General features: G+C 43.6%; 2 protein-coding genes across 4 annotated transcripts; one reads left to right on the top strand and one right to left on the bottom strand.

Annotated features, from left to right (window-relative positions):
• The first annotated feature begins 2,994 nt into the window (after positions 1 to 2,994).
• Positions 2,995 to 5,898, top strand: LOC114912131 (ALK and LTK ligand 2-like). The gene is made up of 6 exons (XM_029257512.1): positions 2,995 to 3,254; positions 3,907 to 4,239; positions 4,512 to 4,565; positions 4,701 to 4,781; positions 5,051 to 5,124; positions 5,553 to 5,898. The coding sequence occupies exons 2-5, from the start codon at positions 3,978 to 3,980 to the stop codon at positions 5,113 to 5,115; spliced, it is 462 nt and encodes a 153-aa protein (XP_029113345.1). The 5' UTR covers positions 2,995 to 3,254; positions 3,907 to 3,977; the 3' UTR covers positions 5,116 to 5,124; positions 5,553 to 5,898.
• Positions 5,899 to 7,185: 1,287 nt separating this feature from the next.
• acp1 (acid phosphatase 1) lies at positions 7,186 to 17,807 on the bottom strand. Of its 3 annotated transcripts, XM_018735064.2 has the most exons (7): positions 17,741 to 17,807; positions 17,515 to 17,575; positions 14,774 to 14,847; positions 14,037 to 14,150; positions 10,234 to 10,295; positions 8,781 to 8,886; positions 7,827 to 8,456 (listed from the first exon to the last, which is right to left on the bottom strand). In XM_018735064.2, the coding sequence occupies exons 2-7, from the start codon at positions 17,555 to 17,557 to the stop codon at positions 8,379 to 8,381; spliced, it is 477 nt and encodes a 158-aa protein (XP_018590580.1). In that variant the 5' UTR covers positions 17,558 to 17,575; positions 17,741 to 17,807; the 3' UTR covers positions 7,827 to 8,378. The 3 variants fall into 3 exon arrangements, with proteins under 3 accessions (XP_018590581.1, XP_018590580.1, XP_018590579.1); XM_018735065.2 differs by lacking the exons at positions 14,037 to 14,150; positions 17,741 to 17,807 and adding an exon at positions 13,853 to 13,966 and having other exon boundaries at positions 7,186 to 8,456; positions 17,515 to 17,723; XM_018735063.2 differs by lacking the exon at positions 17,741 to 17,807 and having other exon boundaries at positions 17,515 to 17,716.
• Positions 17,808 to 25,044: the final 7,237 nt, after the last annotated feature.

Below are 25,044 nucleotides of genomic sequence, written 5' to 3'. Positions count from 1 at the left end.
ACTTCAACCCCTTTACAGGGCTGGGAACTGATCATGTTCATTGAAAGCTGATTGGCTTAAGTACATGGATCTCAGGTGGTGCCTCTGGATGACCTCAGGGCTTTCGCCTCCTGGGGTCGAGACAGAAACAAAACCTCAGCAGGACAAATATAGAACGAGACTTGCGTACACTCAAGGGGCTTGGATGAATCTTGGCACAGGTGTTCAAATTCTTTGTTTTTTTTGGGGGGCGGGGAGTGGTTTAATTTTTCAAAAATATTTCATAAATTATTCTCAAGGAATTCTTCAGTCTTATGCATTAATGGACAACGAAGATGAATCAAGAAACTGACAAAAGTCTGACACTGAAATGTATACTATAAATAAATACAGGAATTAACTGAAATGCAAACTGTACCACTATTTCATGTAGATCTAATGGAATACATGTTTCAGCTACACAAATTCATCAATAAATTCATATAGCGATGAAGGGTGAACCACTTTCCTGGAATGGCTTCTGCGTGATCTATTCATAGTAGCATACAAAAGAGAAGAAGATTTCTTGAGCTCAAGATCTTGTGGTGTAATGTCATTTGCTGATTATGCACTATAAAAGACAAGGACACTGACACCACTTGCTTTAAAGTGGCAGTTTTTGAAAATACAAAAACAGTTTTTAAAAATTTTATAAAGCTGTCTTCTTTCTGTGAACAGCTTTAAAAAGATTACTAATTAAAACATTTTACCAGATTATATCCTTGACGTTTATGCGTCTCTGCGCAAGGTACATATATACATTTGTTGCTCAAAGGGTTTGAAAAATTGTGGGTAGTATGTGTGACTATGAATGCACAAACCAGAAAATTGTAAAAAAAAAAAAAAAAATCCCCCTTTTTGAAATTCATGACAGTAGAAAAAAATGCAATGTAATACATAATAGGACAAGAGCCATCTGTATGCTTTTCTCTATGACAGTGCTGCATAAATACGTCTTGCCATGAGCACGAGAGCAGTAAATGTCATCCACATTTTTAGGTCAATGCCAGGGTGAACACCGTAATTTGGATCTGGATATGCTGGAAATGGGGGGGCGCGGTGGTGCAGTGGGTTGGACCAGGTCCTGCTCTCTGGTGGGTCTGGGGTTCGAGTCCCGCTTGGGGTGCCTTGCAATGGACTGGCGCCCCGTCCTGGGTGTGTCCCCTCCTCATCCAGCCTTACGCTCTGAGCTGCCGGGTTAGGCTCCGGTTCCCCACGACCCTGTATGGGACAAGCGGTTCAGAAAGTGTGTGTGTGTGTGTGTATGCTAGAAATGTGCGGTCAGTCTGTATGAGAGCTGATGCTCTGTGTGGAATGTGATCTGAAATGTGGTGGTGAAAGCTGCAGTAATGCATAGATGGGGGTAGGAGGATATATGCTAATATTTTATTTGTTCTATATATTTGACTGTTTGTTAGAACTCTGAGGTTCTTAATGCCCGAACTTGTTAAAGATGAGTAAAGTTGGATCTCCTGACCCCTGAAGTGACCTTCTGATTGAATGTTTAAATAAGGGTTGAGTCTGGGCAGAATCTGGACAAGAGAGAGACAGTGAAAGAGAGCGAGAGGGAGGTGGGGGGGCCAGAACGAAATATAAGAATAAGGCCAGGAAAGAGCGGATGAAAACTCGTGTTTTGTGTTTAGAGTGTCATTTCCAGGAGTATGGCGAAATGCTTCTCGGCTGCTTTAGGCAAAGCCCTCGATTTATACAGCCTCCAACCACCCCACCCCACTATGAGGAAAGGTGAGGTAGTTTTCAGCTACCATGGTATTCATCGGTGGTGTACGCAGAACGCACACAGAAGAGCTTCTCCTAGAAAACACAGCATCTTGCACACAGGCGGTGAAAAGTCACCCTGGGAACTTTCACATTAAAGGAACAAATACAACAAACAACTAAAAATTCTTGGGGAAAAAAATGTTTTATGGAACCGGAGCTTTTGGTCTAATAAGAGTCGGAGGGAAATAAGAACTGAGATGCTGAAACGAATGAAAGGTGGGAAAAACGAGCCCGGATCCCTGTTGAGCTGTCAGCACCCTTTGGCTGTAAGAGGCGCTGCGCTGCTCCGCCAACTAAGCGCTCGCCGGACGCGCGCGCACACACACACACACACACACACACACACACACACACACACACACACACACACACACACACACACACACACACACACACGTGTGTAAATCACTCGTTGCGTGGCAGTATTGCGCCCACGCAGAAGACTGAAGAGAAAGTGTAAAAGTGGAGTAACCTGACAGAGAAGCTAGAGCAGTGCTTTGCCTTCAATTACTGCTGCAATAATGTAAACTCTGAGTCGGGAAACGCCCTGTACAAATAACAGCCAGATTTGTGGCCAAAGAGACAAATCGCACCGTGTTTTTCCCTTTACTCAAAGGGAGTGGTACAGATGAGGGTAAACACAACTTGTCCAGGCAGTGGAAGTCCACACTCCGTAGCTCCTTTCTCCTGAACTTTCCATCCAGAGCAGATCTTCAGCCATCTAATGTTCTCACTTCCCATAAGTGCCCGTAATTGTATTTACTGCTCCGCGTTCCCAGTAATTGATCTGAAAATGCGAGTCAAACATGCATCGACCGAGGGGGAAAAAAAGACTCGAGGCACAAGAACCTAACGAATGTTTTACCTGCATCTCTAATATTCACTGAGGTTTTTTTGTGCCCCTATTTGCGGGAACAGAAAAAAAAAAAAAAAAAAAAAAAAACTTTTCCCAGTAAAGACGACGTTCCCAGTTTTAGTGACTGACGAAAAGAAGAGAAGCAGACCGAGAAGAGATACGGAAGGATCTGTTATGATGGGGAATAAAAATGCTGCTTTTTTTTTTTTCCTTGTGGGTCTGGTTCCTAACGCGTTTCTAATTAAAGACATGCCGGGGTGATCCACAAGGGACGGCTCCCTACGTCTGAGGCGCGCAATAAAAAGTGCGCGACCCCCAGCAGACGCTCCGAGTCTCCGCACCGCGCGCACCTCTCCGCAGCGGACCTAGCGCGGCTCGCGCGCCGGAAAACTTGAACATATGTGCATCGCAAAGAAACATGTGAGAGCGAGACAGCCTGCTTTGGACGTGTTGTAGTGCGATGCCTTGGAATTACATGGCGCTGAAACGGCGCCAGATACCACGTTTTTACACGCTGTAAGTCACCGAACGAACGCCTTGGGAGGTCCATCGCGGAGGAGTGCGAGTGGTGGCAAGAGAACACCTGCAGCAAGAAGCACAGGTAAACAGGGTCACCTGTTGGGAGTGGCGCTCGATCGCAGGACTTTACTCACTTTCTAAACTCCCCGAGTTACGTCTGAAGTTCGACTCTCACTCGGAGGAGACGGAACGCGAACGTGGCTGCAGAGCGACATCTCCGTGTAGCGCTGTAAAAAAACGCTGTCTTTCACGGTTATCTTTTAGTTTGCTAAGCTCTCTGGAGTTGCCCTGCATGCACCGCCCAGATTGAGGGCAGCAGGTGGCGTAGCGGTTAGCGCAGAGTCAGTGCGAAGGCAAGGTTGTAGGTTCGAACGCCGCTGCTGCTCCTAGCCCTGATCAAGGCACTAGACTAGTCCGAATATCTAGATAGATAGATAGAGCGAGAGTACTCCGCTGCATAAATTAGCAAGAAAGTACCGCAAAGTTGTTTCTCGTGACTTTCAAATTCAAGCCTCCGTAACCAAACGTGCCGTGTGCTAATAGCAATATAATAGAGCGCAATAAATGGCGGGAAAGTGGAGAGTAAGTTTGTATTTAGCGAGATGCGCTGCACCGAGTTACAAATGTTGGGCAAGTTGAAAGATTCGGTTCCCACGCGATGCCGTCCGCCTGGTAATGGGGCCTTGGGCCGGTGCCAGCGAAAGTAAAGCCCCTTACTGGAATGCTGCTTGCAGGGTTTCAAGGGCCAGCAGCTGGGAGCTCGGCGAGCTCGGCGCTCCGCTCCGCTCTCCGCGCATCAGCAGCGATGACGCCGGGACCGCGCGCACGGGCTCTGCTGGGACTCGCAGTGCTGCTGTGGAGCGCCGGAGCGTGCAGGGCGAGCGCGCCTCCCGCCGAGCAGAGGGACGACAAGAGCCTCTTCGAGCGCATCCTGGACATCGTGAAACGGGCCAAGGAGCGGCAGGGGGAGGGCGGCGAGAGCTTCGGTGCCGCGAAGCCGGAGCAGAGCGCCGAGGGCAGGGAGCCGCAGGACTACAAGTCCTACAACGAGGAGGAGCACGTTGTCGGTGAGCGCCGCTGTGTGCCGGTGCCCCGAGGCCTGCTTGCGTGCGTGCGCGCGCGCGCGCTGTGTGAAGCGGAGACTGCAAAGTGCCATCATGTGTGCCAAGTGTGCCAAGTGGAAGGAGGATCTGGACCCCGAGCCCGTTCTGTGAGCACTGAGTGACTGAGTGAGAGCATCCAGGTGGCTGCCGATCGATCCTCAGGCAGCACCTGCGCTCCGTCTCGGAGACACTGACAGTGACTGCGCCTCACCTGTCCCCTCTGCTTTGTTTTTCAGAGATCTTTCCAAGAGATCTGAGAAAGAAGGAAAAGTTTTTAAAGCATTTGACAGGTAAGATGCCGACTTATCCTTCACATTCCGGTATGGATTTCTTTTTTTTTTTTTTTTTTTTAAATTCATTTTTGGCGGTGTGATTGACACTGAGCTGCACAAAACAAAAAACGTTTTGCTTTCTTTCCCTCCTAGGACCTCTGTACTTTAGTCCAAAGTGCAGAAAACACGTTTACAGGTTATATCACAATACGAGAGACTGCACGATACCAGCCTGTAAGTGTTGAGATTGCACATATTACACAGATGTAACAATGCAAACAGGAACACTGTACTGTACCTTATTACAGTGCATTATGGTATCATATGTATGTGTGAATATACGGGATGTATAGATGCATTTTAGCCATTGAAAGGCAGAGGTTCTGTATCACTGGGTTGCTCTGGGTGCATCTTAACCACATTAAGATTTTGACCTTGTTGCTCTGGATGGACATGGGGCTCCTCCAGGACAGCTGTCAGCTCACCGAGCCTTTACTTTTCAGACTACAAAAGATGTGCCCGACTTCTCACAAGGTTAGCTGGGAGCGCAAGGTGCACGGAGGGCTGATGCGTGCAGGTAAGACGGAGACATTATCTCACACATTTTACGATACACATTTGCAATATGTGTATTTGGTGCATGTGAGAACTTCAAAAAAAAAAATGTCCAGCTTACTTTGAGCTTAAGGTTTAGGGCAAAGAACTGTTTTTTTTGTGTGTGTGATTTACAGTGCAAATTGTACTCTTGAAATTTTTCAAGAGCCATTTTTGGCCCTTTGAGTTCCTTCATAAGAAAAGCATCAGAATTTGGAGAACATGAGATATGTTTGTCATTAGACACATGTGAAAAAGAACAGGCATAAATCAGATGTGCATTTTCATTCCAGCATGGAATCTCAGTATCATTAGTCCATGGTTGACTATGCTGTCAGCATTTTTCTGGTTCTGTCACATACACAAGATCTGGAAAAAAAAGCAGTAAGCTCTACTTTCTGCCCCCTTCAGATTTCAACAAAACCAGACAAGTCTCAAGAACCAGGAGAAAGTGCCTTTGAGACCAAAAGAGACGCAAGCAATCAGTAATCTGTGTGTCACTGAGAAGAGATTTCATTTTTACCAAATAACTCATGACCACCTTGCATCATGACAATAGTAGCTTGCTACTAAAACTGATGGTACAAATTTAAAATGTACAGCAGCAACTAAGAGGTTCTTGTCCTGCTGCCAACTAAATTTTTTTTTTGTGCAAAAAAGGGATTTTTTTTTTTTTTAAACATTCATGTTTATCTGTCTCTGATATGCCTTTCTGGGTTGCATTTTTGAAAATGGTTGTGCAAATACAAGAAAAGATTTTTGCAGCCCACCAAAAAAAAAAAAAATTCAAAACATTTGGTATCGCACTGAAACTCATAACTCAATGGTTAATAGCATGACAAATCTCTTGCCTTTCTTCTGCTCTTGTTAAGCAGAGACAACAGATTAAGTGCTTGTTAGTTTACACTCTGTTAAAGGAAAAAGGTATTTCTGTGAAACTGTTGGGTGGTATATAGTATATTTATCTATTCAAGCTACTGTCATTTGTTTCTCTGTACATGAAATGTATAAACATTCCAGCTACCGTGCAATATGTAAATAATGTAAAAAATGAAATATTTCAATTATAAATTAAAATATTTGGCATAAAATATCAACTGGGTGTTAGAAAAATATTTAAAATGAAATATTTAAATAAATGATAACGTTGGTAAAAATGTTTTGCATTGAGTCATGCTGCACGATGTGTGTCCAGAAAAGCTAAAATGCAAAATTACTGTCACAAGCAAATTTTACTCCACTCATTCAAGCCTGGATGTAAAAAAAAAAAAAAAACAAAAACAAATGCAGGGTTTGGGTTCCACTTCTAGCAGGCATTCAAAAGTGAGAATTTGAAGAATTGTCCAATAATTACTTGTGTTTGTTCCATTTACGCAAGCATAATTTGCTGCTAGAATGTTATGTTAAAATAATATTTGCATAGATAGAATATAAATACAGTCCCCAGATTTAAAAGGCAAACAGTTAAAAGCTCCCTGTTTGCTACAGCCAGCAAAAAGCAAAGTGCCTGTGGTATCCAGCCATGTGTCAGCAGTTCTGATGGCTCCAAGAACATTTCCAAATCAGGATTAGGGTTTGTAACATCAAGAAGCTAATCCAAATTGGAGTTCAGCACAACTTGACTTTGTTCTCCCAGAAAAACCCACCCTACCACCTTTTTAGCAGGTCGGATACAAATAATACCCTGAAGCACAGAAACTTTTCCAGATTCAGGCCCAGTACAACTGCTTCACAAACGCACTTGGGCCATCAACTAGACACACACACACACACACACACAAAAAAAAAAAAACATATCACTTCAGTAGTCACAGAGGATAGAAAGGTAAACTATCCATCAGTTTTTATTAACCACTTGTCCTGGTCAGGATCACAGAGGTCCCGTCAGAGTGCAAGGCTAGGGTGTACACCTCAGATGGGACACCAGTCCATTGCAGGGTAGCCACACACACACACACACACACACACACACACACACACACACACACCAGGAAATTTAGCATCACCAATCCACCTGAACTGCATGTCTTCGGAATATGGGGGGGGGACCCACATAGACACAGGGAGAACATGCAAACTCCGCATAGACTGTCCCGGACTCGATCTCGTGCACAAACAGCCCAGGTGCTGTCAGGAAGCAGCACTACTTGCTGCACCACCATGTAGCTCACAATAGTAAGTCTTTAATGGCAAAAAATTACCTTTAAAAGTTACCAGTTGTTACAGCCTGAAAGTTAATTGTAACTAATCTGTTTCACAACCTGTAAATGTACCTTTTGGATAAACTCACATATAAAGGTAAATGGGGGAAATGTGCATTATCTCTCAGAAAAATTCTTGTACCTTTCACGCATCTGGAATGTGTTCTAGAACAGCAAAACATTCAAGCTAACCAAAGAAATGTGCTGATTACCTGCTGTAAGGAGGGAAATAAGTGTAAACTGTTACAGAAGCATGTTTAAGAAGCACTTATGGAGTGCATATAAACTTCCTGTAAAATGACAATTTGTCCTCTTGCAAGTGGATTAGTTTAAGTTTAGTCAACCAGTGCTCGAAAACTGCATTGTCAATTTTGTGTATTTCACAGATCACCAATTTTGCACAACTTCAGTGTACTTTGAACAGCATGCTGTAAGCACAGTGAAACAAGGTTAAATTTTTTAAGTAGAGAAATACAATTTGTTAACAAGACTACAAGGATGCAATGAATGAAACGTCAAACGTTCTTACCACCATGAAGAAAAGCTCGAGACCTTAACCCACAGATGAAGAGCTGTTTCATTTTATAGGCTGAATGTCAAACTCAACAAAGAGCTAAGTATTCTGACCAGAATATTTGCTTTTACGACATAAATCTTGATTCTCTTTTTCTGCACTTAAAGAATGACTCCAAAGTCACAGCTAGACATGTGCATCAGAGCAGGGTGACATACAGCTTACATGTAGTCATTCACATTGGGACACTCAAATTCACGCTTACATTGAATTTTTATCTTCATTATTTTCTTCCACAGTTACACTTCTGTCAATGAACTGAAACTGTATCCAATTAAGCAAGTTTATTTTTAAACAAAATTGTCATCAGTGAATATTGTAATGGACTGATACTGTACTATGGTCAACATTTGAACTAATATTGACATTCCTTTGGGAAAGCAATGAGTAATTACAAGCAGAGCATGACATTTTCAAGCATGTTTATCTCAGATTATTTACTGAAGGAGGTCAAGAGTAGCATCAAGAGTGGTTGTCCAAAAAAGCTTTGCAGCATCTAAGACACTGATCGTACACCATGTCAAAGTCCTCATCACTGCCCTAAAATAAAGAGGAAAAAAGCATCATTTTATCAACATGTAGTACTGCAACAAACATACTAAATTCTCTTTTCTAACATACTAATCTATATAACAGCACATTACTAATACCATGCAATCATTCATATATGCTATGGTAGTCTCAGATGTTTGCAAATGTTCTTTTTTTTTTTTTTTTTTACATGTCTTGTAACTAGGTTTGAGTCATACCTTTTCAGAGAGAATACTGTACCCATATGACCATGCTTCCATAAAACTGAGTAAATTAGGCTATTAGAAAAAATAAATGACACAGGGGAATCCTAACAGTTCAGATATAACTTACATAATATGGATCTTTGATGATCAGCTGTTTCTGAGGGTCATAGGTGCCAAGGAGCTCAATCTTAGCTTTGAGGTTCTTCACCGCATTAGCTTTCCTGTTGAGATCTCTGTGTTGAGAGAGTATTGAGTTTTACAGCACATTTACAGCAGGCATATTTACACTGCGTATCTAGTAGCCCAGGAATAAGATGCAGCTAATAGGTGGGATAGGATATAATCTATGTAATCTAATGAAATATACAATTTTTCTTTATGTTCTCAACACATGTTCAAGTTCATTTGAAACTGGGGTGATGGTTTAAAGAGATGTTTTCTGCCTAATCTACTGCCACCCCAACCTAGCCATCCCAGGGTGCAGTCAAAATTAGAGTGAGATGATGACATTCCACAGATAAGTTTAGCTGACATGGATCTACAGCATGTCAGCGATAGATTTAAGAGTGTTATTGCAGCACAATAAACTCAAGACTCATTTCTTAAGGAAAACTGCCCAGGAGGAGAATGTGCTAGAGGGTGCCTTACATGAAGGCACTGAGCCACTTCTTCAAAGGACTTTAAACCGTTTAATACCATTCAGTGTTTCAGATGGACAATTAATGTAACATCACATTAAAGGCTCTCTCTGGGGAAAAAAAAAAAAAAAAATCCAACAGCTTCATTTCACACACAAACCTATATGCTCATTGAAGCTTCTTTTGATGCTCCACAAAAGCCCTCACAGTAGGGAGCTCAAAAAACATATTCTGGACAAATGGTACTCATCTTATTCTCCACTGACTTTACTCAGCAGCAGGTGGGGGACTTTCCTCCCAGAGTACCATGAAGCATTTAAGGAACTCTGTAAGCTGATTATGGCCAAGGTGCATAAGAGCACATGACAAAGAAATGTTCAGATCCGCAACATTTTTTGCATTCTGCCTCAGAAGAGATTATGACTACTGCTAAGAATTCAGACTTTAACCTTAATCTAACCATAACAAGATAAAATTTGTATGCAAAGCCAATGAAAGAACAACTATTTTTGGAGCACTTGTAGAAACCATCCTATAAACAAAAGAAATTAAGCCATCTTGATCACAATCACTTAGGAATTCTACTCGTAACACAGCAATGGACTCCATTGTATTTCTTTGTCAGTGTCTGTGTTAAATAATATCTGAAGGGTGTTTTGCTTCAACACATAAAACACACTCTTCATCAGTGCTGGCTAGAGCTTTGGGAAATTCCTATATTTAATGTTGCACGTGGTAGCAAAGTTATGTCCTTGGACCTTATTTTGAAAAGTGAGATCATTCAATAATTTCACTTTAGATCAACAGATTTCAGCAGGGAACTGTGCTTTACAGTAGTGGAAAAACTCATAACTCACAATACTTGTTTATTTCTTTAATCTTTGCTGCATCAAGTCTTGTTAAAAAAAAAAACAAAAAAAAACAGAAGGTTTGTATACACACCTTAAATTGCTTTCATCCATGCAAAGAATGTGATCGAAGGATGCAAAATCTTCCTTTGTCACCTAGGAGAGACCAAAAGAAGAATCTACTTCAGATTTTGGGGAACCTGAAAAACCCCACACCTATGCTAAGAAATCCATGAATAAGTCATCTTTAAACATGGACAGTTACATTATGAATGGTCAGTGACTTTAGACAATTTCTCTTTAGTTCCCCCTTCAGACTACATGTTACAGTGCAAAACAAGCAGGTACACAGCAGGTTAATAATGAAGAAAGAGAAAGACAGCTTTCAGAAAGAGGAGAAGGAGAGAGAGAGAGAAAAAAAAAAAAAAAAAAAAAAAAAAATGAGAGATGACCGGGGAAATCAGGGACATCTACTTCAAGACGTCCAACTTGCACCCTGACACACACACAGATTTAGTTTGATATAAAGCTGTGGAACCGTGTCACTGCCGCACTTACTGGGCTCCTCATCTGAGAGTCCGATCACACCACGCAGGTGAGAGGTAGCCTAAAATGCCCAATTTTTCCTCCCGAAAGTAATATATTCTACCGTTTCCAGAATTTTAACAGTCCACAAGGTTCATCTGCCAAATGTGAATTTGTTCAAATCACCTAACTAAAGGCTTTTGTAAAAAAATATCAAGTGTACAGTACTAATAATGCCAACTTAATACTGAATTATTTTATTGAAAACACTGACAAAAAACAAAGGCAAAAAAAGCTGTGTGACCGTGTAAAAGGGTCACACTTTAACCAAGTGTATACAAAGCCCAGGCAGTACGTCATGTAAAGAATGTAAAGACAGGGCAAAACGCTGCACCCTGCACTGCAACACAAGAGGTTTCTTGTAACAGCTGCCGGGGGGGGGTGACTCTCCAGAAGAGAGCATTTCGCTAAGGGTGACCTGAGCCGAGGAACTGGGGTCAATAGTGGGTGCCGAGTGGTCCTTTACCGGGCATCCAGAGCGTGCACACACCTTACTGCAAGCAGGGAATACAGAGATCTGGTAGAGTAAATGGAAGTTGCATTAAAGGGAAGAATTCCCTCGCCTGGTGGCTTGACTTACTAATTGTAAGAATGTATGACAGTCATGTTCAGATACAGAAAATAATCTTTTCAACAGAGTTTATTTTATTTGAGGGGGGGTATCTTGAGGAAATTGATGAAAATGTAAAATAATACCACACGTTGTATACAGCCAAGTTAGCCCCATATTTTTACTTCAGTTTTGTATATTTCTAATACTTGGTAGATATAAACTTTTTTTAAAAAAAAAGTGACCGTTACAGAATTCACTGTGATGACTGTCTACTTTTCCATACAAGTTTAATAGTGCTCATGTATTTGTGGGTTCATGCAGAACACCCACTGTCAACTGAAAACACTCTTACAATATTCAACGGGAGAAAAAACAAAGTCTGTTTTCGCTTTTCAAACCAAGTTTGGTTTTGTTAACTAGGTATTTAGCTACAGAGATCCATCTATAATGGACACAACACAGGAATGTTAACCGGTACACAGCCACAAACACCATAAGGTCATTTTCATTGATAGTGTAGTAAAAACTTATAGCTCGGAACAGAATTATTCAGGTTCATAGATGAGTTTACATTAAACCATTTAAACTTTTATAAAAAAAAATGATTTTGCACAAATTTAAAAAACTGCAAATTAAATCCAGAGCGCCACCCCAGATGTGGATGTTGCATGTTCCTTCTTAGATCAGATAATCACTGTTTCGTGCTGCCATATAAAATTTGTTTTGAATACGATTAAAGTTGCACAAAATACAGCCTCAAAAGGTTTTAAAATAATGGAAACATTTATACTCCTCAAATGTCTACAGGTTCTCCAGTGCTATATGAGTTTGTGATAGTAATTTGACACATTTAAGAGTGATTAAGAACGGGCACTACAACATTAGTAGAGAATGAGGCTGGAGCTACCAAGCTTCCAGATATTAGTCCATGACAGTAACCACTACGCTACCAACTGGCCCTTGTTATGCAACTGCAGCATGAAGAGGCCACTTTTCGGCACAGAGACGCATTGGTCATTTTCTAAAAGCAAAAGCTTGCGCTTCAGTTAGCAATGTGAAACAAGAAAGCTTCAAGACAACACCCTCAAAAACATTTCACACAAACGATGGACTATTTAGCGCGGGGCTTTCAGTCCACCAACACACACACAGGAAATCAGAAGCTTGTCGCAGCTAATTTTCTGGGCCCTGGCTGACTTAGTACTACATGTCTACCTTTGTGGCGCCTCCTTCGCAATCCGTGGAAGCATGTCAGTTTCCCCAAGGGAATTAAGATGTACATTGGCTTTAAATAAAATATCAGCATGATTGCGGTTTTTTTCCTCCCCCTACCTCAAGACAATGGACTCTGGGATTCTATAAAACATTGTGGAAGCTGGAAATAATTTGTAAAAGATGAGCAACATATGAGCTCCAGTAACACAGTTGGCTTTTCGCGTAGATGTAACAGAACTGAAGGTCTTTCTTTCAACAGGAGGACTGAACTTGAAGAAGTCTTTGAAGCACTACCCTGATCATATTCTCACGGCTTGGTCAAAAAGATTCTTATCCAACATTTTTTGCCCCAAAGTTTGTTAAAGACTGTCTCTTTTGAATAATGTCACTGGTCACAAGTTTAAAAAAGTTTATTCCAGAGTTGCACAAGAAATACTGAATATTCAACACTGAATGCACAGAGAGCAATCAACTACATTTTAGGACTAAAACTAATCCTCAAAGGTAACAAATCGAAAGAACTATAGCAGTGACACTATAACATTAAACTACTTCAACCAAACTGTATCTTCATGCTTCAGAAAACACTCCATTAAAGAGTGTTTTGCCAGCACACAGCAGCCAGTGTTTTAAAATTAGCTTGTTAACTGGCCAGTTTTATTTGCGGCAATAAAAGAGTAATAATGTTTGTACATTTATTAACATTCCAACTGTGCAGCCATCACTCATAGCAACTGCAAACAGAACAAACATCTTAGATTCAATTCAGCGTCAACAAAACCTTTCCTCTATCTTCTATCTGAATACTGAGTTGATAGCCCACAGCAAGCAAGTCATCAATGTAAATACAAGCTTCTGTTAAAAAGCTTTCTTTATTATTACCGCTATAATTAAATTATTTTAAGCCACGAGTCTCTTATCAGTTTCTTTTTACGTATGAGAATTAACACTGCTGCCTACGTGTACTCAACTATGCACGTTAAAATACTGATCCTGACTCTTACCTCACCACTGGATATTTACATGCCTTACTTAACACCCTCATCCAAGGTATTCACATATCCACACATAACACATTATACAGAAAGACACTGACTGGGACAGGTACAGTCAGGCATTTGATTAAGGTTGCCGCCTTAAATATAAGATATAATTTCATGGATTGCACAATTTCCCATTGTGCTATAAAGCTGCCCCAAAGTAATCTTAAACATGAGGCAATCTACTTCAGAGCTACACAGTCTTGCAGTCGACACATGTACACGCTGTCCGAGCCAACACCTGCTACCAATTTCATGAGATCGCACTCAACACACAGCGACACAGATGTGATCGGGAAAGGCAGGACATGTGCAGGTACCTGTCGGGCCCTGTGGTCTGTCTCAATGTCATGTTTCCTGAGGCAGGCCAGAGCACGGGCATCTGGGGAACTGCCTGTGTTCCAGTCGGAAACGGCGCCACTGTCTATTACCCACTGCAACAGAGGAACACAAGACTACCACTAACAGCGGGAAAGGCGGGGAAGGTGTTGGCATGGTGCGTACCTGCCGGGCCACATGGCGCATGGACACCCCATGCTTCCTCATGCAGGCCTGTCCTCGGTGGTCAGGTGGGTTCCCTATTTCATACGTGGAGGTGGCTGCACTGTCTATCCTCCACTGCACGCATATGTGCGCGCGCATGCGCAGACAGGGAAGAAAAAAAGTCCAAAGCACACAAAAACATTTTATCCATTGACCTGAAAAAAGATTCTCACACTATAATAAAAGTTAAAAATTAGAGTACAATGGCAAAACAGAACGGCACAATCCACACAAAGATTACAATGTTGGACTACAATAAATGAAAAGCAAGAGAAGTGTATCTTATCGGATGTGTTATGTACCTTCAACTTTATTCACTTCAATCATTTCATTATTTATCTTTAACTGACACCTGCTTAGGTCGACTCTTAAAGTTAGGTTATTATAAAGCAAAGAATTGTTTATCAAAGATAAAATGCTGTACTGTGCTTCACACACACACACACACACACACACACACACACCTTTTCATTTAGACTAACTTGTAAAAACATTAATAATACCTTCAAGTACAACAACTCTCCTGGTTGCTCAAAATACAGGTTCAAATTATAAACAATTAGCTGTCATTTTCCAGCAAGGTACCACTCACCACAAACAGTCAACTAATCGTTCTGCAAGAAAACAGCTGCTTGTTTCTGAACAACACAGCGTGATGTTCTGGAACTGTCTAAAATGGAACATAATGGAAGACTTACATCATTTACAACACCACGTTCTGTTGTCATTTTCCTGAAGACCGCTTCTGCAATTGGGGATCGGCATATGTTCCCTTTTGTGGGGAAATAAATAATGCGATCAGTGCACATGTACACATTGGGATATTCTAAACATCAGAATTTGTTCAGGTCGCACTAAACTGATTATCATCACACCACAGGTGCAAGTTACGTTAAAAAAAAAAGCCTGTGCCTTCAATGTTAACATGATAATGGATATTAGTAATTAAAATGTTGTTCACATAACCCTTCATTCATACATTTATATCATTGCAGCAGTTAATGATATGCAAATATATCATTGTTTTATCACTGCCTAAGGATGACCAGAAGCTCAAAAGCCTCCCATTGCCCCTTGTAGCACTTGAATGACTCCTGCGCACTCTTTTGCCCGATGTTTCCTTTCAAGTTGTAACATGTGCACAGTATTACACGATTTATCAAAGTAAAGTTTGGAGAAAATGTAATAAAACTATTTTCTCTTGAGGAGGGATGTGCTGCTGCTAAGAACTATGGGAATCCCTGCTGCGGAAGAGATGACTGGAGCATCTATCACCACCACCAGAATGCTACCTTTCGATGAAGGTATCAGTTAAAAGAGAGCAAAGAGAAAGTCTAATAGTTAAAGACAAATTTGAAAACCATCTTAAAATCCTGAGAACAACTTCCATCACATTTAACTACCTCACTGAAAAGGATAGCTTTATAAATGAATAAACTATAAAACTGTACGCTACGTAAATCACTTAAGATAAAAAGCATTGACAAGGTAACCACAACAATAATAAACAGTAATATAGTCATAAGGCCCTCTTCATTGTTGGTTATAGGTCAATAGGACCATGACACAAATCTGCAATTTTTAATGTTACTGCAACATGAATTTTCCTTTTATTTCAGCCCAGACCACAAGTAACAGCCCGAGAACATTTCCACACACATTTCACACAGTTGTGTTCTGTCATTACACAGCAACATGTCAGATGGTGCTGTAGGCAAGCCCCTTTGGACCTTAAAAGAGAATTAAGATGTCTAAAATCTTGCTAATTTTGACTTCAAAAGGGAATTTAAACAACCAAGGGTTTTGCAGTGGGCTGCAGCAAGCATTCTTACCTCAAAACCCTGAAGGTGATTCTGATCTTAGATTTCAAAGAAAGAAGCCACAGTCATGCTTAACCCAGAGGGGAGTAGGGCTGGAGGTAGAATATTCTCTCCCATGTGTTAATTAGCTAATGCTGCCAACATCAGTAACACATTTTACACAAAACCCCTCTAGTATGAAAATGACTTGACCCAAGACACCAACCGATTGGACCTTTCTTCAATCGAACCTTTGAACGTTTAGTACCTCATCAGCTTCAAATGTTAAGTCAGCTTTCAGCCATTCACCAGGAAAAACACATCTCTGTTAAATAGGCATGACTTAACGATGACAACTGTGCCCACTGCAGAAATATAATTAATCAAAGAAAAAAAAAAAACACTTTTTCCCTTATTGTATTCCTTCCACAAGAAGGAAAGGTTTCTATATTGGCAATGCTAGCGTGAAACTCAACGGTTTTCCTGCTGGGACACAGCAAGAAGCCGTTAGTTGGCTTCAAAAAAAAATATCAATTTGCCTTCCTGAGCAGGACGTCCCAAATACTAGCTGGATTGCATTGCACCACAAAAACAATATTCAGAATCAAAATCACAACTTAGTGCTCAATGGCGAAAATAAACTTTGAAACTTGTTTGCTTTCTGGGCACCGATTACAGCCTACAAGATGGTCAAGGGATCATCACCCCCACTACCTGCAGGACCTGGTCGCTCTCCAGGGACAGCTGAAATTAAATAAATCGCGCTACTCATCATCTGTAAATTTATCTCATTTCTGTAAGCAGCTACAGGAAAAACGCATACCAGAAAAATAGCACTGATCCAAAAAAACAAGATATGCTAAAGCATCATCTCCTAAATGAACAGATGTAAAGTGGTACGTTTCATCATTCCTCAAGCCAAGGGCTTTCGCTCCAAAAATCCTCCACGAATGACCGAATCACGTCCTTTACTGTGGGCCTAAAATACTGCTGTACAGCAGGATCCCGAAAAAAAGATCATGCAGTAAACACAAGGAAAGCATCAGATACCGGTAAAAGTACTACTTGCTTGGTCAGCTTCTCCGGCTCAATTCGAACGGCTACGAAGAAGAGTTTTTTTCTTCAAAACACGTGTTTCTAAGCCTTAGGGTTCTGGATAATATATTATGTCTGAGAAAGCCGGCGTGCCCAGACACAAAAACGCAGTAGTAACTAGAAACTAAAAGGTAACTCGCCCATATTGGCACAGCTGGGGGTTCAGACAACACAGCTTTGTGAATTTTGGACCCGGACGGGACGGGGTTCAAGAAGAAGCGGTCTGTGAGTGTGTGACAGGACCTAGTTCTCCATGTGTAATCGCTCTACCTTGGGAAATTGTTACTAAAAACAAAAAAAAAAAAAAAAAAAGTGCTTTGAAGCAACCAGGAGCATGATGATATAATTCATCATGTGAAGGGCTTCGCTCGTCGTGGTGAAACCGAAAGCGGCACAGCGATGACCGGCTTTCCACTTCCTCAACTACGATGAAGATCATGATCATGATGTCGCCCACACTTTTGAAACAACCTTCGTTTGCACATACAAAAACACACAGACTCGTAGTCGCACACGTACACGACCATGTGTCTACGCGCTCTTACCTAAACACACGAAAAGCACGGACTTGCGGCTGCTCGAGGCCATGTCTGCGCACCGCCGGTCCTGCGGGAAAAGTACGGTGACTGTAATTGACGCCCTTAGCTATGCCTGATTCAAAACTCCTAATCTTGACGCTTTAATAACCACTTTGAGCGAATAATTGTTGTGCAGAATGTGAGTACATCCGGAATTAGCATCTAACTGATTGTAATTGTTTTTAAGACGTACTCTTATATTTTCAGGTATTAATCTGGAGTTTTTCAACGTATAGTCAGCACTGAAGGCCCCTGTCACGCTACTTCCGGTTTCTGCAGGGAGATTTTTGAACAGGCGCATGATGACACGAGGGCGCGTTCGAGCGTGACCTCGCGAGAATTGGCCGAAGCGGCGTTCTGAAACTGAACTCCAGCGACTGTACAGTATATTTCACAGGAACGTCAAGCACGCACTTCCAGTGAAAAGTACATCATTGCGAAAAATTATTTGTGTGAGCTAGTTGTTCTAAACGTTCATTTAATAGTATAAGAGTCCCGCCAATGCAAAAGCTGTGCTGTTTTAACTTGAACTACCTGGATTAATTTACATTTATTTATCAGACTCTTTTCTCAAAGCTACTTCCAGTGAACTTTATATAGTGTTATCAGCCCACACACCTTATTCAGCAAGGTGATTTACACTGCTAGACGCACTACTTACACTGGGTCATTCATACATACGTGGAACACACTCTCACTCAATGGGTGAACCTGAACAACATGTCTTTGGAGTGTGGCAGGAAACCAGAGCACCCAGAGGAAACCCACACACACACACTGGGAGAACATATAAACTCCACACAGACTGAGCAGAGATTGAACCCATGTCCTTTCACACCACCCAGGTGCTGTAAGACAGCAGCACTACTCGCTGTGCCACCGTGCTACCCGATTAATAAGTGGTGAGAAGTTATACTTGAATAAATAACCTTTGATTGATCTATACACTGTACTTTTATGATGCACAGTGGCCCATTACAGGGCATTCACACAAAATGATTTACTGCCACGCCAATGCAATCTAGAGTCTCCTGTCCACGTATGGCATGTGTCTTTGGACAGTGGGTGGGAACCCACAGTAAAATTGGGAGAACATGCAATTTTCATAGTGAGTTACGACTGAAGAGACAGCTGAAAAGTTGAGTGACACCAGCACTGCTGGCTGTGCAACTGCCCCTCCTTCAATACCCCAACTGACAAGAGTAGATAAACACACTTCGATATATCATGTAGCTGACAGCTGTCTTTATAAATAATGTCTTTATCATATGCTCGCATTTCGTTACTAGCCCGCAGAGATCAAATGTGCTTAAGGATTAATATTCCTAACCTGTATTGACAAATAACTTATTTTTATCAACTGTAACTTTGTGTAGCTTTAGCTTTGTTACCTTTGCTTTCATCCTCCAATTTTGAAGAATGATATCATATCCTCATGGGGCGATGCAAAAATCACGCGTTAATTATCGGCTAATTACATCCTAAACCCTGTCTGTCTAGACAACTTTGATCGCATACACTCACTTCTGCTGTGACTACCTTTGCTATCAGCATATTCAGTTTCCAGTGTCTGGTGATGTCACTGAATCCCTTGGTTAATATAGGGCACATACATTTTAAAAATAAGATTGGGTATTAATTGGCACAGATGTTGACTTTCTGTTTCAGTACGAAGGTCGCATCACTAAACAATCATTATCTTTGGGTTTCATTAATTTTGAAATAATTGGACTGTTGCGAACATTTGCATTTACACTGTTTAATTTCTTCATGTACTGATTATGCCCTAATAAAATTTCTAAACCTGCGTAAATAGCAATTATTAGTACAGTAGTAATGACAAAAATGTATTCTTGGGTACTTCTGAAGGGGGATGCGGTGGTGCAGCGGGTTTGGCCAGGGCCTGCTCTCCAGTGGGTCTGGGGTTTGAGTCCCACCTGGGGTGCCCTCCAACAGAGTTGTATCCCACCCTGGGTGTGTCCCCAGCCCTGCACCACTGGGCCAGGCCCCAGCTAGCCATGACCCTGCTCAGGACATGTGGCTTCAAACTGTGTATGTGAAGTCACAAACTTTCCAGCTTTTGATTGTCAGTATTTATAGATGAATATATTTATATTTGAAATTATTATGTACAGGCATTATTACATTTGCATTCACCTTGTTTTTCTTCTGCATTTCTTTGTCCGTGAGTTGATGTCCTCAAGTAATCATATGTCTTTTAACAGATCTTACATTGTCCTATCTTAACTACATTCTAGGATAGCAGTGATATTCCTTTTAAAACTGATCTTCTTAAACATGAAAGCAAATGTAGACAACAATAAAATGTGCCATTTAGCATGACGGTTGTCAATAAGTAGTAAATATTGTGCGGAGAGCTTTATCTTTTCACGATCCATCTTGGCTTTTTGAAAGAGTATGAGAAATCAGTCCAAATCAGTCACTTTGCTCCTTGTGTTGTTGTTTATGAGGTGTTGCCATTGAATTAACTATCTGCAGGTTTAATGATAAATTTTCTATTCTGTCAATGCCACGGGACAACTAGGAAATGAAGATTGAAGGGAATGTTTTAAACTTCCCGTCATGAGACCCCGAGCAATTGGTAGATTGTGAATGTAGTGATTAGCAGGAGCTCATCTGGGACTCTGGTTATTTTTGCTGTACCATGAAAAATTGCACAGCCAGAAGGAGCCTTCTCCAAAGACCACACAAAAGGTACATCTCAGAAATAGAGCAGAAGAAGTGTGACAACAGGCATCTCTTCGTGTTTTTGCTGAGGGCCTAATAAAAAAATCCACCTATTAATTATTTTTGTCATTTAAAGTTCTGTCCACAGATACTTAAATGTGTTTTATAAGATGCAGTCATGTTTTTGTGTAAACATTGTATTTTATACTTGACATTTATTTTCTTAATCTTTTTGATAGAAGTCAAAAAAAGTGAAATTTAGTCCCTAAATTCCATAAGTTCTGGGGTTCGAGTCCCGGTAGGGGTGCCCTGTGATGGACTGGCGTTCCATCCTGGGTGTGTCCCCTCCCCCTCCAGCCTTGCACCCTGTGTTGCTGGGTTAGGGTTAGGCTCCGGCTCGCCATGACCGTGCTTGGGACAGGCAGTTTCAGACTGTGTGTGTGTGTGTGTGTGTGTGTGTGTGTGTGTGTGTGTGTGTGTGTGTGTGTGTCATTTTTTTTCTTTTTCTAAGAGTTTAACTAGACTATTTTATTGATAGTGTTTGCTGTGTTGGTGGTGCAGTAGGTTGGACTGGGTTCTCCTCTCTGGTGGGTCTGGGGTTCGAGTCCCGCTTGGGGTGCCTTGTGATGGACTGGCATCCCGTCCTGGGTGTGTCCCCTCCCCTTCCGGCCCTATGCCCTGTGTTGCCAGGTAGGCTCCGGTTCCCTGCGACCCCGTATAGGATAAGCGGTTCAGAAAGTCTGTGTGTGTGTTTGCTGTGTAGTTGTACGCTACAGAGCAATGCTTCATAAGGTTTTTTCCCGTATTCTTGAAACAGGAAGATTTCATTCAAAATTGATTTTGAAAAAAAATATGAACCAGGTCAGTCACAGGACAACAGCCAAAACTTTTATAAGGGTACAAGACATTGTTAATATTTACAATTTATTGCTTCACCTTTGGAAAATAAAAGATTATGAAATATGTCTAGTCACTCACCACAGGTGCTGAGTGTACTGTCAGTAGCTGCTTGTGGAAGAATCAATAAATTATTTGTTATGTTGTTATATATCTGCTGAGGCAAATGCTATGTTTAGGAAGCAGCCATGTACTATGCATAATCAAGATGATTTAGGATGAGCTAATTTTGTCATTAACTCTTTTTAAAGGCCTATTATTCCTTAAAACAGGGTGTAAATGTTAAAACTAATCCGGCAGAAAAACATCTTTTTCACTGAGATCTAAAACTAAATTAGAGAAAATATCAAGCCAGGTATGGTCACTCATAACATTATTTTTTGTAATACAAAAATATACTTGTTATTAGAATAATACACCCCTCCGTGAACCGCCACCTTACCGTGGTGGAGGGGTTTGAGTGCCTGAATGAGTCCAGGAGCTATGTTGTCTGGGGCTATATGCCCCTGGTAGGGTCTCCCATGGCAGACAGGTCCTGGATGACAGACGAGACAAAGCGCGGTTCAAAAACCCCTTATGAAGAAAAAATCAAGGCTTTCGTTTACCCCGCCCGGTATAGGGTCACCGGGGCCCCACCCTGGAGCCAGGCCTGGGGGGGGGGGCTCGCATGCGAGCGCCTGGTGGCCAGGTCTATGCCCACGGGGCCTGGCCGGGCTCAGCCCGAAGCCAAGACGTGGAGCCGCTCTTCGGTGGGCTCACCACCTGCCGGAGAAACCGTAAGGGGCCGGTGCATTGTGATTTGGGCGGTGGTCGGGGCCGAGTGCCCGGCCGACCCAAACTTCGGGCGCCAACTCTGGTTTTTGGGACTTGGAATGTCACCTCACTGGCGGGGAAGGAGCCTGAGCTGGTGCAGGAAGTTGAGAGATACCGTCTAGATATAGTCGGGCTCACTTCCACTCACAGCTTGGGTTCTGGAACCACTCTTCTCGATCAAGGGTGGACTCTCCACTATTCTGGCGTTGCCCAAGGTGAGAGGCGGCGGGCGGGTGTGGGCTTATTAATAGCCCCCCAGTTCAGCCGCCATGTGTTGGAGTCTACCCCGGTGAATGAGAGGGTCGTCTCCCTACGCCTTCAGGTCAGGGAACGGTCTCTCACTGTCGTTTGTGCTTATGCGCCTAGCGGCAGTGTGGAGTACCCGGCCTTTTTAGAGTCCCTGGGGAGCGTGCTGGAAAGCGCTCCCACTGGGGACTCTGTCGTTCTACTGGGGGACTTTAACGCCCACGTGGGCAGCGACAGTGATACCTGGAGGGGCGTGATTGGGAGGAACGGCCTCCCTGATCTGAACCCGAGCGGTGAGTTGTTATTGGATTTCTGTGCTAGTCGCGGTTTATCCATAACGAACACCATGTTCATGCATAAGGGTGTCCATCAGTGCACTTGGCACCAGGACACCCTAGGTCGGAGGTCAATGATCGACTTTGTAGTCCTTTCTTCTGACCTTCGGCCATATGTCTTGGACACTCGGGTGAAGAGAGGGGCTGAGCTGTCAACTGATCACCACCTGGTGGTGAGTTGGATTCGATGGCGGGGGAAAAAGCTGGACAGACCTGGCAGGCCCAAATGCATAGTGAGGGTCTGTTGGGAACGTTTGGCGGAGGCCCCTGTCAGAGAGGTCTTCAACTCCCACCTCCGACAGAGCTTCAACCAGGTCCCGAGGGAGGTGGGGGACATCGAGTCTGAATGGACTATGTTCCGCGCCTCCATTGTCGGGGCGGCGGTTCGGAGCTGCGGCCATAAGGTCTCTGGCGCCTGTCGCGGCGGCAATCCCCGAACACGGTGATGGACACCGGAAGTAAGGGATGCCGTCAAGCTGAAGAAGGAATTCTATCGGGCCTGGCTGGCTCATGGGACTCCTGAAGCAGCTGACAGGTACCGACGGGCCAAACGGAGCGCGGCTCTGGCAGTCGTCGCGGCAAAAACTCGGGCTTGGGAGGAGTTCGGTGAGGCCATGGAGGAAGACTTTCGGTCGGCCTCAAAGAGATTCTGGCAAACCGTCCGGCGACTCAGAGGGGGGAAGCGGTGTTCCATGAACACTGTTTACAGTGGAAGTGGTGCGCTGCTGACCTCAGCTGAGGATGTCCTCGGGCGGTGGAAGGAGTACTTTGAGGATCTCCTCAATCCCTCCGACACGCCTTCCGTAGAGGAAGCTGAGGCTGGGGACTCGGAGGGGGACTCGTCCATTACCCTGGCTGAAGTTGCTGAGGTAGTCAAAAAACTCCTCGGTGGCAAGGCTCCGGGGGTGGATGAGATCCGCCCCGAGTTTCTCAAGTCTCTGGATGTTGTGGGGCTGTCTTGGCTGACACGCCTCTGCAGCATCGCGTGGAGTTCGGGAACGGTGCCTCTGGACTGGCAGACCGGGGTGGTGGTCCCTCTTTTTAAGAAGTGGGACCGGAGATTGTGTTCCAACTACAGGGGGATCACACTCCTTAGCCTCCCTGGGAAAGTCTATGCCAGGGTACTGGAAAGGAGAATCCGACCGATGGTCGAACCTCGGATTCAGGAGGAGCAATGCGGTTTTCGCCCTGGCCGTGGAACACTGGACCAGCTCTATACCCTCACTAGGGTGCTGGAGGGTTCGTGGGAGTTTGCCCAACCAGTCCATATGTGTTTTGTGGACCTGGAGAAGGCATTCGACCGTGTCCCTCGTGGCATCCTATGGGGGGTACTTCGGGATTATGGGGTTCGGGGCTCCTTGCTACGGGCTGTTCGTTCCCTGTATGACCGGAGCAGGAGCTTGGTTCGCATTGCCGGCAGTAAGTCAGACCTGTTCCCGGTGCATGTTGGACTCCGCCAGGGCTGCCCTTTGTCACCGATTCTGTTCATTATCTTCATGGACAGAATTTCTAGGCGCAGCCAGGGAACGGAGGGTGTCTGTTTTGGTTGCCGCGAGATCTCGTCTCTGCTTTTTGCAGATGATGTGGTCCTGTTGGCTTCATCAAGTCAAGACTTGCAGCGTGCACTGGGGAGGTTTGCAGCCGAGTGCGAAGCGGCGGGGATGAGAATCAGCACCTCCAAATCCGAGGCCATGGTTCTCAGTCGGAAAAAGGTGGATTGCCCCCTCCGGGTTAGGGGGGAGTTGCTCCCTCAAGTGGAGGAGTTTAAGTATCTCGGGGTCTTGTTCACGAGTGAGGGAAAAATGGAGCGGCAGGTTGACAGACGGATCGGTGCGGCGTCCGCAGTAATGCGGTCATTGTATCGGTCTGTTGTGGTGAAGAGGGAGCTGAGTCGTAAGGCGAAGCTCTCAATTTACCGGTCGATCTACGTTCCTACCCTCACCTATGGTCATGAACTCTGGATCATGACCGAAAGAATGAGATCGCGAATACAAGCGGCAGAAATGAGTTTCCTCCGCAGAGTGGCTGGGCGCACCCTTAGGGATAGGATGAGGAGCTCAGTCACCCGGGAGGAGCTCGGAGTAGAGCCGCTGCTCCTCCGCATCGAGAGGAGCCAGTTGAGGTGGCTCGGGCATCTGTTCCGGATGCCTCCTGGACACCTCCCTGGGGAGGTGTTCCGGGCTTGTCCCACTGGGAGGAGGCCTCGGGGCAGACCCAGGACACGTTGGAGAGACTATGTCTCCCGGCTGGCCTGGGAACGCCTTGGGGTTCCCCCAGAGGAACTGGAGGAGGTGTGCGGGGAGAGGGAAGTCTGGAGGACTCTGCTCGGACTGCTGCCCCCGCGACCCGGCCCCAGATAAGCGGAGGAAGATGGATGGATGGATGGATAGAATAATACACTCGAAAATCAGAGGTGAACAGTAATTTTTGTTGAATCATACAGTATATGAAAGTGGCACTCATTGAGTATTCTAAAGACATAGTTCACATCCCTCAGATTGATCCAGCTCCTTACAAA

Source organism: Scleropages formosus, chromosome 1 (genome assembly GCF_900964775.1).
Source record: "Scleropages formosus chromosome 1, fSclFor1.1, whole genome shotgun sequence".
Lineage (NCBI taxonomy): Eukaryota > Metazoa > Chordata > Actinopteri > Osteoglossiformes > Osteoglossidae > Scleropages > Scleropages formosus.
This window is presented reverse-complemented; position numbering and strand designations above follow the sequence as displayed.